The sequence below is a fragment of the Trichomycterus rosablanca genome, chromosome 4 (genome assembly GCF_030014385.1).
Source record: "Trichomycterus rosablanca isolate fTriRos1 chromosome 4, fTriRos1.hap1, whole genome shotgun sequence".
NCBI lineage: Eukaryota > Metazoa > Chordata > Actinopteri > Siluriformes > Trichomycteridae > Trichomycterus > Trichomycterus rosablanca.
The window spans coordinates 54,855,376-54,870,513 of NC_085991.1; the positions used below are offsets into that span (position 1 = coordinate 54,855,376).

The 15,138-nt window shown below is 38.4% G+C and overlaps 1 protein-coding gene across 1 annotated transcript in view; it reads left to right on the forward strand.

The window, feature by feature from the left end:
- Nucleotides 1-1,838: 1,838 nt before the first annotated feature.
- The window catches only part of LOC134311796 (corticotropin-releasing factor receptor 2), a 64,491-nt gene continuing 51,191 nt past the window's right edge, over nt 1,839-15,138 (forward strand). The window contains exons 1-2 of the mRNA XM_062993469.1: nt 1,839-1,929; nt 2,046-2,168. Of these exons, the coding sequence (XP_062849539.1) occupies nt 1,839-1,929; nt 2,046-2,168 (214 nt within the window). The remainder of the gene's footprint in view (nt 1,930-2,045; nt 2,169-15,138) is intronic.

Here is a 15,138-nt window from a genome sequence, read left to right on the forward strand (position 1 = left end):
TTAATATGATCCGTGTTCCCAGAGGAACTTCAACCAGACGTGAATCCCGGCATTTAGAACTAACCTGGTTTTTGCAGGTCCAGAACCTCCAGTGACAGAAGGTCTAAAATAAAAGTAAATAATAAAATAATGAATACATTTAACCTTCCCCAGCAGATGAATTATTAATAGATCTTCTCTGGACCATTTCTCATGACCTGACAGGAAACAGGAGCTTCACTGCTGACTGACACGCAGGAGAAATAAATAAATGCTGCAGAGGCCTGAAGAACCCATCATTACTGAGGAGAACATCTCAGAGTTCTGCTAATCAGAAAATACACCAGACGGCTAAAATATGTGGACACCTTCTGATTAGATGAATCATAAAGTCTTTGGTGGGTATATGTGTGGTGAGAACTGAACCACTAGTTGCAGTAGATTCAGGATTAAAGTCCCCAGAGGTGCAATTAACCGGTCTGGCATCTACATACAGACATGATTGGCTACGTCTGATAGAGGGGGAGGTGAACGAGGCCCAACGAGGGGTCTGATGTTCTCTTTTTGAGAGTCTGATGTTCTCCTCTTTGGGGTCTATTGTCCTTCTTTTTGGGGTCTGATGTCTTTCTTTTTGGGGTCTGATGTTCCTTCTTTTTGGGGTCTAATGTTCCTCCTTTTTGGGGTCTGATGTTCCTCCTTTTTGTGCTCTGATGTCCTTCTTTTTGGGGTCTGATATCTCCTTTTTAAGGTCTGATATCCTCCTTTTTGGGGTCTGATATCTCCTTTTTAAGGTCTGATATCCTCCTTTTTGGGGTCTGATGTCCTCCTTTTTAGGGTCTGGTTTCCTTCTTTTTAGGGTCTGTTGTTCCTCCTTTTTTGGGGTCTGGTGTTCCTCCTTTTTTGGGGTCTGATGTTCCTCCTTTTTGGGGTCTGATGTTCCTCCTGTTTGGGGTCTGATGTACTTCCTTTTTTGGGGTCTGATGTTCCTCCTTTTTTGGGGTCTGGTGTTTCTCCTTTTTTGGGGTCTGATGTTCCTCCTTTTTGGGGTTTTGATGTCCTTTTTTTGGGGGGTCTGATGTTCCTCCTTTTTGGGGTCTGATGTCCTTTTTTGGGGTCTGATGTTCCTCTTTTTTTGGGGTCTTATGTTCCTTATTTTTGGGGTCTTATGTTCTCCTGTTTGGGGTTTGATGTCCCACTTTTTAGGGTCTGATGTTCCTCCTTTTTGGGGTCTGATGTCCTTCTTTTTGGGGTCTGGTGTTCCTCCTTTTTGGGGTCTGATGTCCTTTTTGGGGTCTGATGTCCTTCTCTTTGGGGTCTGGTGTTCTTCCTTTTTAGGGTCTGATGTTCTCCTTTTTGGGGTCTGATGTCCTTCTTTTTGGGGTCTGATGTTCTCCTTTTTGGGGTCTGATGTCCTTCTTTTTAGGGTCTGATGTTCTCCTTTTTGGGGTCTGATGTCCTTCTCTTTGGGGTCTGGTGTTCTTCCTTTTTAGGGTCTGGTGTTCCTCCTTTTTGGGGTCTGGTGTTCCTCCTTTTTGGGGTCTGGTGTTCCTCTTTTTTGGGGTTTGATGTTCCTCCTTTTTGGGGTCTGATGTTCTTGTATTAGCGATACAGTGAAAGAAAAATAATAAACCAATCTACCCAGCATACAGCCGCCGCTGGCTGCCGCTGGCTGTCACTGGTACGCCCAAATCCCTCCATCTAACCTACACAGCCTCAGTATTACAGTAAAGTCTCATGCACCCTATCTAGTGCACTACAGGCTGTACTCTCGAGTGTTTGGGACAGAACCAGCGTGTGGAGGAGTTTTAAAGCGGACTGGGGCGCTCAGGAGGGAACAGAGATTCTGGTTCGGTGGATTAATGGAGCTGGTTTTTCTGGATCTGTTCAGCGTGGAGGTGAACTGCAGCCTCGTGGACGCGCTCGGGGACTCCGTGGACCTTAACGTGTCAGGTGCGCACAGATCCTCTACTGGGGTTCGATCCTCGGCTGGACATGGAATGTAGTGTGCGCTATGAGTTCTCATTATTTAATTTTATTAATATTTTTATGCTTTATGTGTTGATCAGAAGCTTTATACTGCGACGCGACTACAGATGAGATCGGCACCTGCTGGCCCAGGAGTGGTCCGGGTCGCGTGGTGGCTCGACCCTGTCCGGACTTCATCAACGGGGTCAAGTACAACAGCACCAGTAAGAACTTTTACCGTGTGCACTTGTGCGCATTTGTGCTTGTTTGCATGCATGCCAGTATGCACACTTAATAACGAATAAAGGAAATTGTAGGTCGGCGTGCTATGCAACCCAATGCAACTCATGCATGCACGCGTAATACGAGACAAATACATGCAGGTGCACGATTCCCCGCACATGTAATGAGTGCAAATTGCGCTGTGAGTGGACCCGCAGTGATGTTCCTATATTTAGCAGTTTCCTAATTTAAGTCAGTCTGTTAGTAATGGTGTTTTGTTTTTTTTGGATGGGAGCACATTTAAAGCACGCAAAAGCGCACGCAGGTGCAAAAAGAATATTGCGCATTTGTCCAGGCATATAGTAAATTTCTCCATAGTAATATACACCGATCATCCATAACATTAAAACCACCTCCTTGTTTCTACACTCACTGTCCATTTTATCAGCTCCACTTACCATATAGAAGCACTTGGTAGTTCTACAATGACTGACTGTAGTCCATCTGTTTCTCTGCATACTTTGTTACCCCCTTTCATGCTGTTCTTCAATGGTCAGGACCCCCACAGAGCAGGTATTATTTAGGTGGTGGATCATTCTCAGCACTGCAGTGACACTGACATGGTGGTGGTGTGTTAGTGTGTGTTGTGCTGGTATGAGTGGATCAGACACAGCAGCGCTGCTGGAGTTTTTAAACACCGTGTCCACTCACTGTCCACTCTATTAGACACTCCTACCTAGTCGGTCCACCTTGTAGATGTAAAGTCAGAGACGATCGCTCATCTATTGCTGCTGTTTGAGTCGCTCATCTTCTAGACCTTCATCAGTGGTCACAGGACGCTGCCCACGGGGCGCTGTTGGCTTGATGTTTTTGGTTGGTGGACGATTCTCAGTCCAGCAGTGACAGTGGGGTGTTTAAAATCCCACACATACCAGCACAACACACACTAACACACCACCACCATGTCAGCTGCTATAAAGATTCACATTAAACAACAACAACACACTACAGCGACAGGGCCTGTGGGTACATATAGGGGTGTCATTTCAGTATACAAGGCTGATATAGAAGAGTTATAGAAGGGTTTGAGGATTGAGTCGAGGCTGTTATAGTTGCAAGTGTGTGTGTGTGTATGTGTGTGTGAGGGGGGTGCTACTTATTAAATCCCCTGTTTTTGGAATGCCCACATGCCCTACACTTTTGGCCATATAGTGCACTGCAAAGTGCGTCCTGATGAGGCTGGTGTGATTTTTACACATGTTATGAGTTACTTCCACCACTAGGGGGCAGCAGCTTTTATGGGCTACTGTGTAGCATAAAGGATCTGAACGATTTCAGCAGCTGTGTGTGTTTCCTAAAAATCTGCCGGGTCAAAAGTATACGGACAGCAGCACGTTATTAGCTTTGTTGCATCAGCACTGATTATGATTAACTTTGTGCCCATATAAACGGAGATGTGTGCGGATTAAAGGATGCCGTGAACCACGCCCGAGCGAGCTTCACATCACTGTGGGCTTAGAGAGCGGGGTGCTCGATCGTTTAGTCAAACTAGCCCTGGAAAAGAAGTGTGTGTGTTCCAATCAATCAGCTATACATACTTGTACACACACACACATTTATACATACACACATTTATATATACACACACATACAGTATATATATATATATATATATATACAGTGTATCACAGAAGTGAGTACACCCCTCACATTTCTGCAGATATTTAAGTATATCTTTTCATGGGACAACACTGACAAAATGACACTTTGACACAATGAAAAGTAGTCTGTGTGCAGCTTATATAACAGTGTAAATTTATTCTTCCCTCAAAATAACTCAATATACAGCCATTAATGTCTAAACCACTGGTAACAAAAGTGAGTACACCCCTTATTGAAAGTTCCTGAAGTGTCAATATTTTGTGTGGCCACCATTATTTCCCAGAACTGCCTTAACTCTCCTGGGCATGGAGTTTACCAGAGCTTCACAGGTTGCCACTGGAATGCTTTTCCACTCCTCCATGATGACATCACAGAGCTGGCGGATATTCGAGACTTTGCGCTCCTCCACCTTCCGCTTGAGGATGCCCCAAAGATGTTCTATTGGGTTTAGGTCTGGAGACATGCTTGGCCAGTCCATCACCTTTACCCTCAGCCTCTTCAATAAAGCAGTGGTCGTCTTAGAGGTGTGTTTGGGGTCATTATCATGCTGGAACACTGCCCTGCGACCCAGTTTCCGGAGGGAGGGGATCATGCTCTGCTTCAGTATTTCACAGTACATATTGGAGTTCATGTGTCCCTCAATGAAATGTAACTCCCCAACACCTGCTGCACTCATGCAGCCCCAGACCATGGCATTCCCACCACCATGCTTGACTGTAGGCATGACACACTTATCTTTGTACTCCTCACCTGATTGCCGCCACACATGCTTGAGACCATCTGAACCAAACAAATTAATCTTGGTCTCATCAGACCATAGGACATGGTTCCAGTAATCCATGTCCTTTGTTGACATGTCTTCAGCAAACTGTTTGCAGGCTTTCTTGTGTAGAGACTTCAGAAGAGGCTTCCTTCTGGGGTGACAGCCATGCAGACCGATTTGATGTAGTGTGCGGCGTATGGTCTGAGCACTGACAGGCTGACCCCCCACCTTTTCAATCTCTGCAGCAATGCTGACAGCACTCCTGCGCCTATCTTTCAAAGACAGCAGTTGGATGTGACGCTGAGCATGTGCACTCAGCTTCTTTGGACAACCAACGCGAGGTCTGTTCTGAGTGGATCCTGCTCTTTTAAAACGCTGGATGATCTTGGCCACTGTGCTGCAGCTCAGTTTCAGGGTGTTGGCAATCTTCTTGTAGTCTTGGCCATCTTCATGTAGCACAACAATTCGTCTTTTAAGATCCTCAGAGAGTTCTTTGCCATGAGGTGCCATGTTGGAACTTTCAGTGACCAGTATGAGAGAGTGTGAGAGCTGTACTACTAAATTGAACACACCTGCTCCCTATACACACCTGAGACCTAGTAACACTAACAAATCACATGACATTTTTGAGGGAAAATGACAAGCAGTGCTCAATTTGGACATTTAGGGGTGTAGTCTCTTAGGGGTGTACTCACTTTTGTTGCCGGTGGTTTAGACATTAATGGCTGTATATTGAGTTATTTTGAGGGAAGAATAAATTTACACTGTTATATAAGCTGCACACAGACTACTTTTCATTGTGTCAAAGTGTCATTTTGTCAGTGTTGTCCCATGAAAAGATATACTTAAATATCTGCAGAAATGTGAGGGGTGTACTCACTTTTGTGATACACTGTATATATATATACACACATATACACACTTACATATATACACACATTTATATATACACATATACAAACTTACATATATACACACTCACATATATACACACATATATACATACACACATTTATATATACACACATATATATATATATACACATATACACACTCGCATATATACACACTCACATATATACACACATACAGTATATACATACGCATACATACACACATACACACATTTATATATACACATATACACACTCGCATATATACACACATTTATAAATTATATATTTATGTTTATACAGTATATATACGTGTATATATATACATGCATATATACACACATTTATATACACACATTTATACAGTATATATATGTATATGTATATATATATATATATATATATATATATATATATGTATACACATGCATATATACACACAAATACACACATTTATATATACACATATACACACTCGCATATATACACACATTTATACAGTATATATTTATATATATACATGCATATATACACACATTTATATACACACATTTATACAGTATATATATGTATATGTATATATATATATATATATATATATATATATATATATATGTATACACATGCATATATACACACAAATACACACATTTATATATACACATATACACACTCGCATATACAGTGTATCACAAAAGTGAGTACACCCCTCACATTTCTGCAGATTTTTAAGTATATCTTTTCATGGGACAACACTGACAAAATGACACTTTGACACAATGAAAAGTAGTCTGTGTGCAGCTTATATAACAGTGTAAATTTATTCTTCCCTCAAAATAACTGAATATACAGCCATTAATGTCTAAACCACCGGCAACAAAAGTGAGTACACCCCTTAGTGAAAGTTCCTGAAGTGTCAATATTTTGTGTGGCCACCATTATTTCCCAGAACTGCCTTAACTCTCCTGGGCATGGAGTTTACCAGAGCTTCACAGGTTGCCACTGGAATGCTTTTCCACTCCTCCATGACGACATCACGGAGCTGGCGGATATTCGAGACTTTGCACTCCTCCACCTTCCGCTTGAGGATGCCCCAAAGATGTTCTATTGGGTTTAGGTCTGGAGACATGCTTGGCCAGTCCATCACCTTTACCCTCAGCCTCTTCAATAAAGCAGTGGTCGTCTTAGAGGTGTGTTTGGGGTCATTATCATGCTGGAACACTGCCCTGCGACCCATTTTCCGGAGGGAGGGGATCATGCTCTGCTTCAGTATTTCACAGTACTTATTGGAGTTCATGTGTCCCTCAATGAAATGTAACTCCCCAACACCTGCTGCACTCATGCAGCCCCAGACCATGGCATTCCCACCACCATGCTTGACTGTAGGCATGACACACTTATCTTTGTACTCCTCACCTGATTGCCGCCACACATGCTTGAGACCATCTGAACCAAACAAATTAATCTTGGTCTCATCAGACCATAGGACATGGTTCCAGTAATCCATGTCCTTTGTTGACATGTCTTCAGCAAACTGTTTGCGGGCTTTCTTGTGTAGAGACTTCAGAAGAGGCTTCCTTCTGGGGTGACAGCCATGCAGACCAATTTGATGTAGTGTGCGGCGTATGGTCTGAGCACTGACAGGCTGACCCCCCACCTTTTCAATCTCTGCAGCAATGCTGACAGCACTCCTGCACCTATCTTTCAAAGACAGCAGTTGGATGTGACGCTGAGCACGTGCACTCAGCTTCTTTGGACGACCAACGCGAGGTCTGTTCTGAGTGGACCCTGCTCTTTTAAAACGCTGGATGATCTTGGCCACTGTGCTGCAGCTCAGTTTCAGGGTGTTGGCAATCTTCTTGTAGCCTTGGCCATCTTCATGTAGCGCAACAATTCGTCTTTTAAGATCCTCAGAGAGTTCTTTGCCATGAGGTGCCATGTTGGAACTTTCAGTGACCAGTATGAGAGAGTGTGAGAGCTGTACTACTAAATTGAACACACCTGCTCCCTATGCACACCTGAGACCTAGTAACACTAACAAATCACATGACATTTTGGAGGGAAAATGACAAGCAGTGCTCAATTTGGACATTTAGGGGTGTAGTCTCTTAGGGGTGTACTCACTTTTGTTGCCGGTGGTTTAGACATTAATGGCTGTATATTGAGTTATTTTGAGGGAAGAATAAATTTACACTGTTATATAAGCTGCACACAGACTACTTTTCATTGTGTCAAAGTGTCATTTTGTCAGTGTTGTCCCATGAAAAGATATACTTAAATATCTGCAGAAATTTAAGGGGTGTACTCACTTTTGTGATACACTGTATATATATATATATATATATATTATGGCAAGCCAAACAGGAAATATATAGCAAATGCTGATATATATGGAATGAAACTTGATATATATATAATGAAACTCGATATATATATATAAAGAAACTCGATATATATATAATGAAACTTGATATATATATAATGAAACCTGATATATATATAATGAAACTCGATATATATATAAAGAAACTCGATATATATATAATGAAACTTGATATATATATAATGAAACCTGATATACAGTGTATCACAAAAGTGAGTACACCCCTCACATTTCTGCAAATATTTTATTATATCTTTTCATGGGAAAACACTATAGACATGAAACTTGGATATAACTTAGAGTAGTCAGTGTACAACTTGTATAGCAGTGTAGATTTACTGTCTTCTGAAAATAACTCAACACACAGCCATTAATGTGTAAATGGCTGGCAACATAAGTGAGTACACCCCACAGTGAACATGTCCAAATTGTGCCCAAAGTGTCAATATTTTGTGTGACCACCATTATTATCCAGCACTGCCTTAACCGTCCTGGGCATGGAATTCACCAGAGCTGCACAGGTTGCTACTGGAATCCTCTTCCACTCCTCCATGATGACATCACGGAGCTGGTGGATGTTAGACACCTTGAACTCCTTCACCTTCCACTTGAGGATGCGCCACAGGTGCTCAATTGGGTTTAGTCCATCACCTTTACCTTCAGCTTCCTCAGCAAGGCAGTTGTCATCTTGGAGGTTGTGTTTGGGGTCGTTATCCTATTGGAAAACTGCCATGAGGCCCAGTTTTTGAAGGGAGGGGATCATGCTCTGTTTCAGAATGTCACAGTACATGTTGGAATTCATGTTTCCCTCAATTAACTGCAGCTCCCCAGTGCCAGCAACACTCATGCAGCCCAAGACCATGATGCTACCACCACCATGCTTGACTGTAGGCAAGATACAGTTGTCTTGGTACTTCTCACCAGGGCGCCGCCACACATGCTGGACACCATCTGAGCCAAACAAGTTTATCTTGGTCTCGTCAGACCACAGGGCATTCCAGTAATCCATGTTCTTGGACTGCTTGTCTTCAGCAAACTGTTTGCGGGCTTTCTTGTGCGTCAGCTTCCTTCTGGGATGACGACAATGCAGGCCGAGTTGATGCAGTGTGCGGCGTATGGTCTGAGCACTGACAGGCTGACCTCCCACGTCTTCAACCTCTGCAGCAATGCTGGCAGCACTCATGTGTCTATTTTTTAAAGCCAACCTCTGGATATGACGCCGAACACGTGGACTCAACTTCTTTGGTCAACCCTGGCGAAGCCTGTTCCGAGTGGAACCTGTCCTGGAAAACCGCTGTATGACCTTGGCCACCATGCTGTAGCTCAGTTTCAGGGTGTTAGCAATCTTCTTATAGCCCAGGCCATCTTTGTGGAGAGCAACAATACTATTTCTCACATCCTCAGAGAGTTCTTTGCCATGAGGTGCCATGTTGAATATCCAGTGGCCAGTATGAGAGAATTGTACCCAAAACACCAAATTTAACAGCCCTGCTCCCCATTTACACCTGGGACCTTGACACATGACACCAGGGAGGGACAACGACACATTTGGGCACAATTTGGACATGTTCACTGTGGGGTGTACTCACTTATGTTGCCAGCTATTTAGACATTAATGGCTGTGTGTTGAGTTATTTTCAGAAGACAGTAAATCTACACTGCTATACAAGCTGTATACTGACTACTCTAAGTTATATCCAAGTTTCATGTCTATAGTGTTGTCCCATGAAAAGATATAATGAAATATTTGCAGAAATGTGAGGGGTGTACTCACTTTTGTGATACACTGTATATATATAATGAAACTCAATATATATATAATGAAACTCGATATATATATAATGAAACTTGATATATATATACTGAAACTTGATATATATATACTGAAACTTGATATATATATAATGAAACTTGATATATATATAATGAAACTTGATATATATATACTGAAACTTGATATATATATACTGAAACTTGATATATATATAATGAAACTTGATATATACAGTACAGGCCAAATGTTTGGACACACTTTCTCATTCCTGTGGTTTTTCTAGATTTTTTTTTTAATTTTCTACATTGTAGATTAATACTAAAGACATCCAAACTATGAAGGAACACATATGGAATTATGTAGTAAACAAAAAAGTGTTAAACAAACCAGAATATGTTTTATATTTTAGATTATTCAAAGTAGCCATCTTTTGCTTTAATGACAGATTTGCACACTCTTTGAAATTTTCTCAACCAGCTTTATTAGGTTTCCACCTGGAATGGTTTTCAATGAATGTTTGTGCCTTGTCTAGAGTGAAGTTCTGGAATTTGTTGCTTTTTTAATGTGTTTGAGACGATCAGTTGTGTTGTGCAGAGGTAGAGTTGGTAAAATATAAAACATATTCTGGTTTGTTTAACACTTTTTGGTTCACTACATAATTCTTCATAGTTTAGATGTCTTTAATATTAATCTACAATGTAGAAAATAAAAATAATCAAGACAAAACATTGAAGAGAAGGTGTGTCCAAACTTTTGACTGGTGTGTCCAAACTTTTGGCCTGTACTGTATATATACTGAAACTTGATATATATATAATGAAACTCGATATATATATAATGAAACTAGATATATATATATATATAATGAAACTTGATATATATATAATGAAACTTGAATGAAACCAGGGCAGGCCCTAGGACCCCCGATTTTGTCACTGGAAATCGGAAATATACGCGCACGCGCGTGCATGCGCTTACATGCTTATATTATTGTTTAGACAGTGTAAATCAAACACAAGTGTTTAAAAAGTAATAATAACGACGCGTCCTGTTGTTCTGACTTTTGTGTTTGTATTTGTGACGTGCACATATTTGCTCTATCTGCAAAAAATTAAAGTGAGGAAGCAATTTTCGTACTGGACGTTGTAACGTTGTCATGTTAGTTTTATACACAAAAGTCAGAACAGGGGTCAGATCATGTCGTTATTATTATCAATGTGTGTTTGTTTGTTATTTGAAACGAAACTGAAAACTGAAACCTTTTTAATTTTGGGATTTGAAGTGAAAAACTAATGACCAAAGGTACACAAACCCCTTTGCATTGCGCTTGGGGGGTAGTTTTCATTCCATATATATCAAGTTTCATTATATATATATCAGGTTTCATTATATATATATATATATATCGAGTTTCATTATATATATATCGAGTTTCATTATATATATATCAGGTTTTATTATATATATATCGAGTTTCATTATATATATATCAGGTTTCATTATATATATATATCGAGTTTCATTATATATATATCAGGTTTTATTATATATATATCGAGTTTCTTTATATATATATATCGAGTTTCATTATATATATATCAGGTTTTATTATATATATATCGAGTTTCTTTATATATATATATATATATCGAGTTTCATTATTTATAAGGTTTCATTATATATATCAGGTTTCATTATATATATATCGAGTTTCATTATATATATATCGAGTTTCATTATATATATATCAGGTTTCATTATATATCGAGTTTCATTATATATATATCAAGTTTCTTTATATATATATCGAGTTTCATTATATATATATCAAGTTTCATTCCATATATATCAGCATTTGCTATATATTTCCTGTTTGGCTTGCCATAATATATATATATATATATATATATATATATATATATATATAAAGTACATACACATATACATACACACGTGCACACACATATACATACACACATTTATATACATACACACATTTATATACACACACATTTATATACACACACATATACACACATATATACACACATTTATATACACACACATTTATATACACACACATATACACACACATTTATATACACACACATTTATATACACACATATATACATACACATATATACACACATTTATATACACACACATTTATATACACACATATATACTTACATTTATATACACACACACACACTTCGTATCCCAGTGCACTAATGATAGACACAGTAAAGCTAAAAGCAGAGATCAAGGACGTACGAGTGTGTGTGTGTGTGTGTGTCCTACTTCTCATATGTGCCGCTAATTAAGCTACGTGCTCCGCGATGGCGTTATTAGCATGAATTAGCCTATCTGACATGCTAATCATCAGTGAAGGTGCACGTCTGATCTTCAGATCTTCAGCGATTCTCTGGGTCAAGAGCTCTCACCCTCAAACATCTCAATCCACTAACATCTGGACCTGTTTGCATTGTGCCAGACTGTGGAACACGACTGCAGGGATTCACTGCCGTTCTGGTTGAAGAGTGCATTAGTGTCTGATGTAGTGTAGTCTGATGTTCCTCCTTTTTAGGGTCTGATGTTCCTTCTTTTTGGGGTCTAATGTTCTCCTTTTTGGGGTCTGATGTTCTTCAAAGTTATGGTTGGCTTGTACAGGTTTTTGTGCAGACTGTCCACTGTTAAGCAAGCTTTACATCATCGTGAGCTTCTGCTCTGAACATGTTAAACACGATCGTGTGAACTGACCCTCAGTGTACATCAGTGAGAGCTTCAGTAACGCTGAGGGGTACAAACACATTCTGGAGCAGGTGCATGTGCTAGACTGGCTTGCCTGCAGTCCTGACCTGTTTTCTATTAAGGAGCTTTGTGAGACTCATTGTTGTGTAACGTTTTATTATTATTATTATGATTATTATTATGATTATTATTAAAACCATTATTACTATTAATATTATGATTATGATTATTATTAATATTATTATTATGATTATTATTAATATTATTATTATGATTATTATTAATATTATTATTATGATGATGATGATGATGATGATGATGATTATTATTATAAATATTAATAGTATTATTAATATTATTATGTTTATTGTTGTTATTATTACTAATATTAATATTAATATTAATATTAATATTATCAATAATAATAATAGTATTATTATTAACATTATTATTACTATTATTATTATTGTTATGATTATTATTATGATTATTATGATTATTATTATAATTAATATTATTATTATGATTATTATGATTATTATTATTAATGTTATTATTATTATTATAATTAATAATAATATTATTATTATGATTATTATTATTATTTTTATTATTTTTATCATTAATATTATTATAATTATTGTTAATATTATTATGATGCTGATTATTATGAATATTATGATCATTATTATTAATATTAATATTATTGTTATTATTATTAATATTATTAATAAGATGCTGATGATGGTGATGATGATTTTTATTTTTAATATAATAATAATCATTATTATTATGAATATTATGATTATTATTATTATTATGATGATTATTATTATTATGATTATGATTATTATTATGATTATTATGATTGATTATTATTATTATTTATTATAATAATTATTATTGTTATTGTTTTTATTATTATTATTATGTTTATTATTATTATTATTATTCTGATTATTATTATTATTATGTTTTATTATTATTATTATTATTATGTTTATTATTATTATTATTATTATGATTATTATTATGTTTTTTTATCATTATTATTATTATTATTATTATTATGTTTTTATTATGATTATTATTATTATTATTATTATTATTATTATTATTATTGTGTTATTAGATTATTTTCTCTCTTTCCTCTTTTGTTGAAGACTCATCAAAGTTTCCACATCATTATTTTCCTCTTTAATGTTTCTCTTAGATTTTTCTGGCTGCATTTAATGAGCTCTTGTTGTCGTTGTGTGTGTGTGTGTGTGTGTGTTTTGTAATTCTGGTGCTTTGGACATATCCGAGTTAATAATGAGTAATAAACGAGGTCTGGATTTTATTTTGGTTTGGTGTCTCAGCTCACAGTGTTTTCAAAAAGCACCACACACACTGTGACTCGGACCAGGATGAAGTCGTCAGTGAAAATGAATGAATGTTCCTTCTTTTTGGGGTCTGACGTTCCTCCTTTTTGGGGTCTGATGTTCCTCCTTTTTGGGGTCTGACGTTCCTCCTTTTTGGGGTCTGATGTTCCTCCTTTTTGGGGTCTGCTGTTCCTCCTTTTTGGGGTCTGACGTTCCTCCTTTTTGGGGTCTGACGTTCCTCCTTTTTGGGGTCTGATGTTCCTCCTTTTTGGGGTCTGATGTTCCTCCTTTTTGGGGTCTGACGTTCCTCCTTTTTGGGGTCTGATGTTCCTCCTTTTTGGGGTCTGACGTTCCTCCTTTTTGGGGTCTGATGTTCCTTTTTTTTGAGGTCTGATGTTCCTCCTTTTTAAAGTCTGATGTTTTTCTTTTTGGGGTCCAATGTTCCTCCTTTTTGGGGTCTGATGTTTCTTTATTTTTGGGGTCTGATGTCTTTCTTTGTGGTAAAGGTTTTCAGAGCAGAAGCTCATGATGTAAAGCTTGCTTGACTGTGGACAGGCTGGACAGGAAGAGTCTCATTTTAAACTGTATAAGCCACCACAGTTTACGAGGGCAGCAAACTCATGGTCAGGTGTTCACGACCCCAGTTTCATTACATTTGGGACAGGTTGTAAAGCTTCTTCAGAAAAACGCTGGTCAGTGAACACGGCTCACCGCCGCAGCTACAGAATGTTTGTGTTTCTTTATCTTATATTGGAATTATTTGGAAGATCTAAAACGTTTAATTGCGGCAATTTAGCAAAAATAACGAAGAAATGAAGCCGGGGGCACAAACTTTATCTCCCGGACTGAGGAATAAGTAAGTGCCCCCTCCGGTGGAAGCCGTGACATCACAAACGCCGTGTGATGATCAGATGAGGTTCTGTTTTAGTCTCCGAGGTGTAAATGACGTTGCGGTGCGACGGCGCGGATGAAAACGCCTTTTTATAGCCGTGATGAACGCCGGGCTCGGCAGCGAGCGTCAGATTAACACCTACACAAACATCACCGCCGAGAATAAAGAGCGGCCGCGCGCCAAAAATACAAATAAAGCTTCTCTGGGGGCGGTTCACTCCACCGCCTGTGTTCCAGAAGCTCAGATACAGCTTCAGTCAGGTGAACACGGGTCAGAACTTCATCCTGTTGTGCTTTACACCGCTCGTAACCAGGGCTGCCAAAGATAACTATTGATCTCACCGAAATTCAGCATCTAATTTGAGCTCCTTTTATTATAACGAAATATACGGCACAATAATACAACACAAAACCATTTTATCAGCTCCACTTACCATATAGAAGCACTTTGTAGTTCTACAATTAGTCCATCTGTTTCTCTACATGCTTTGTT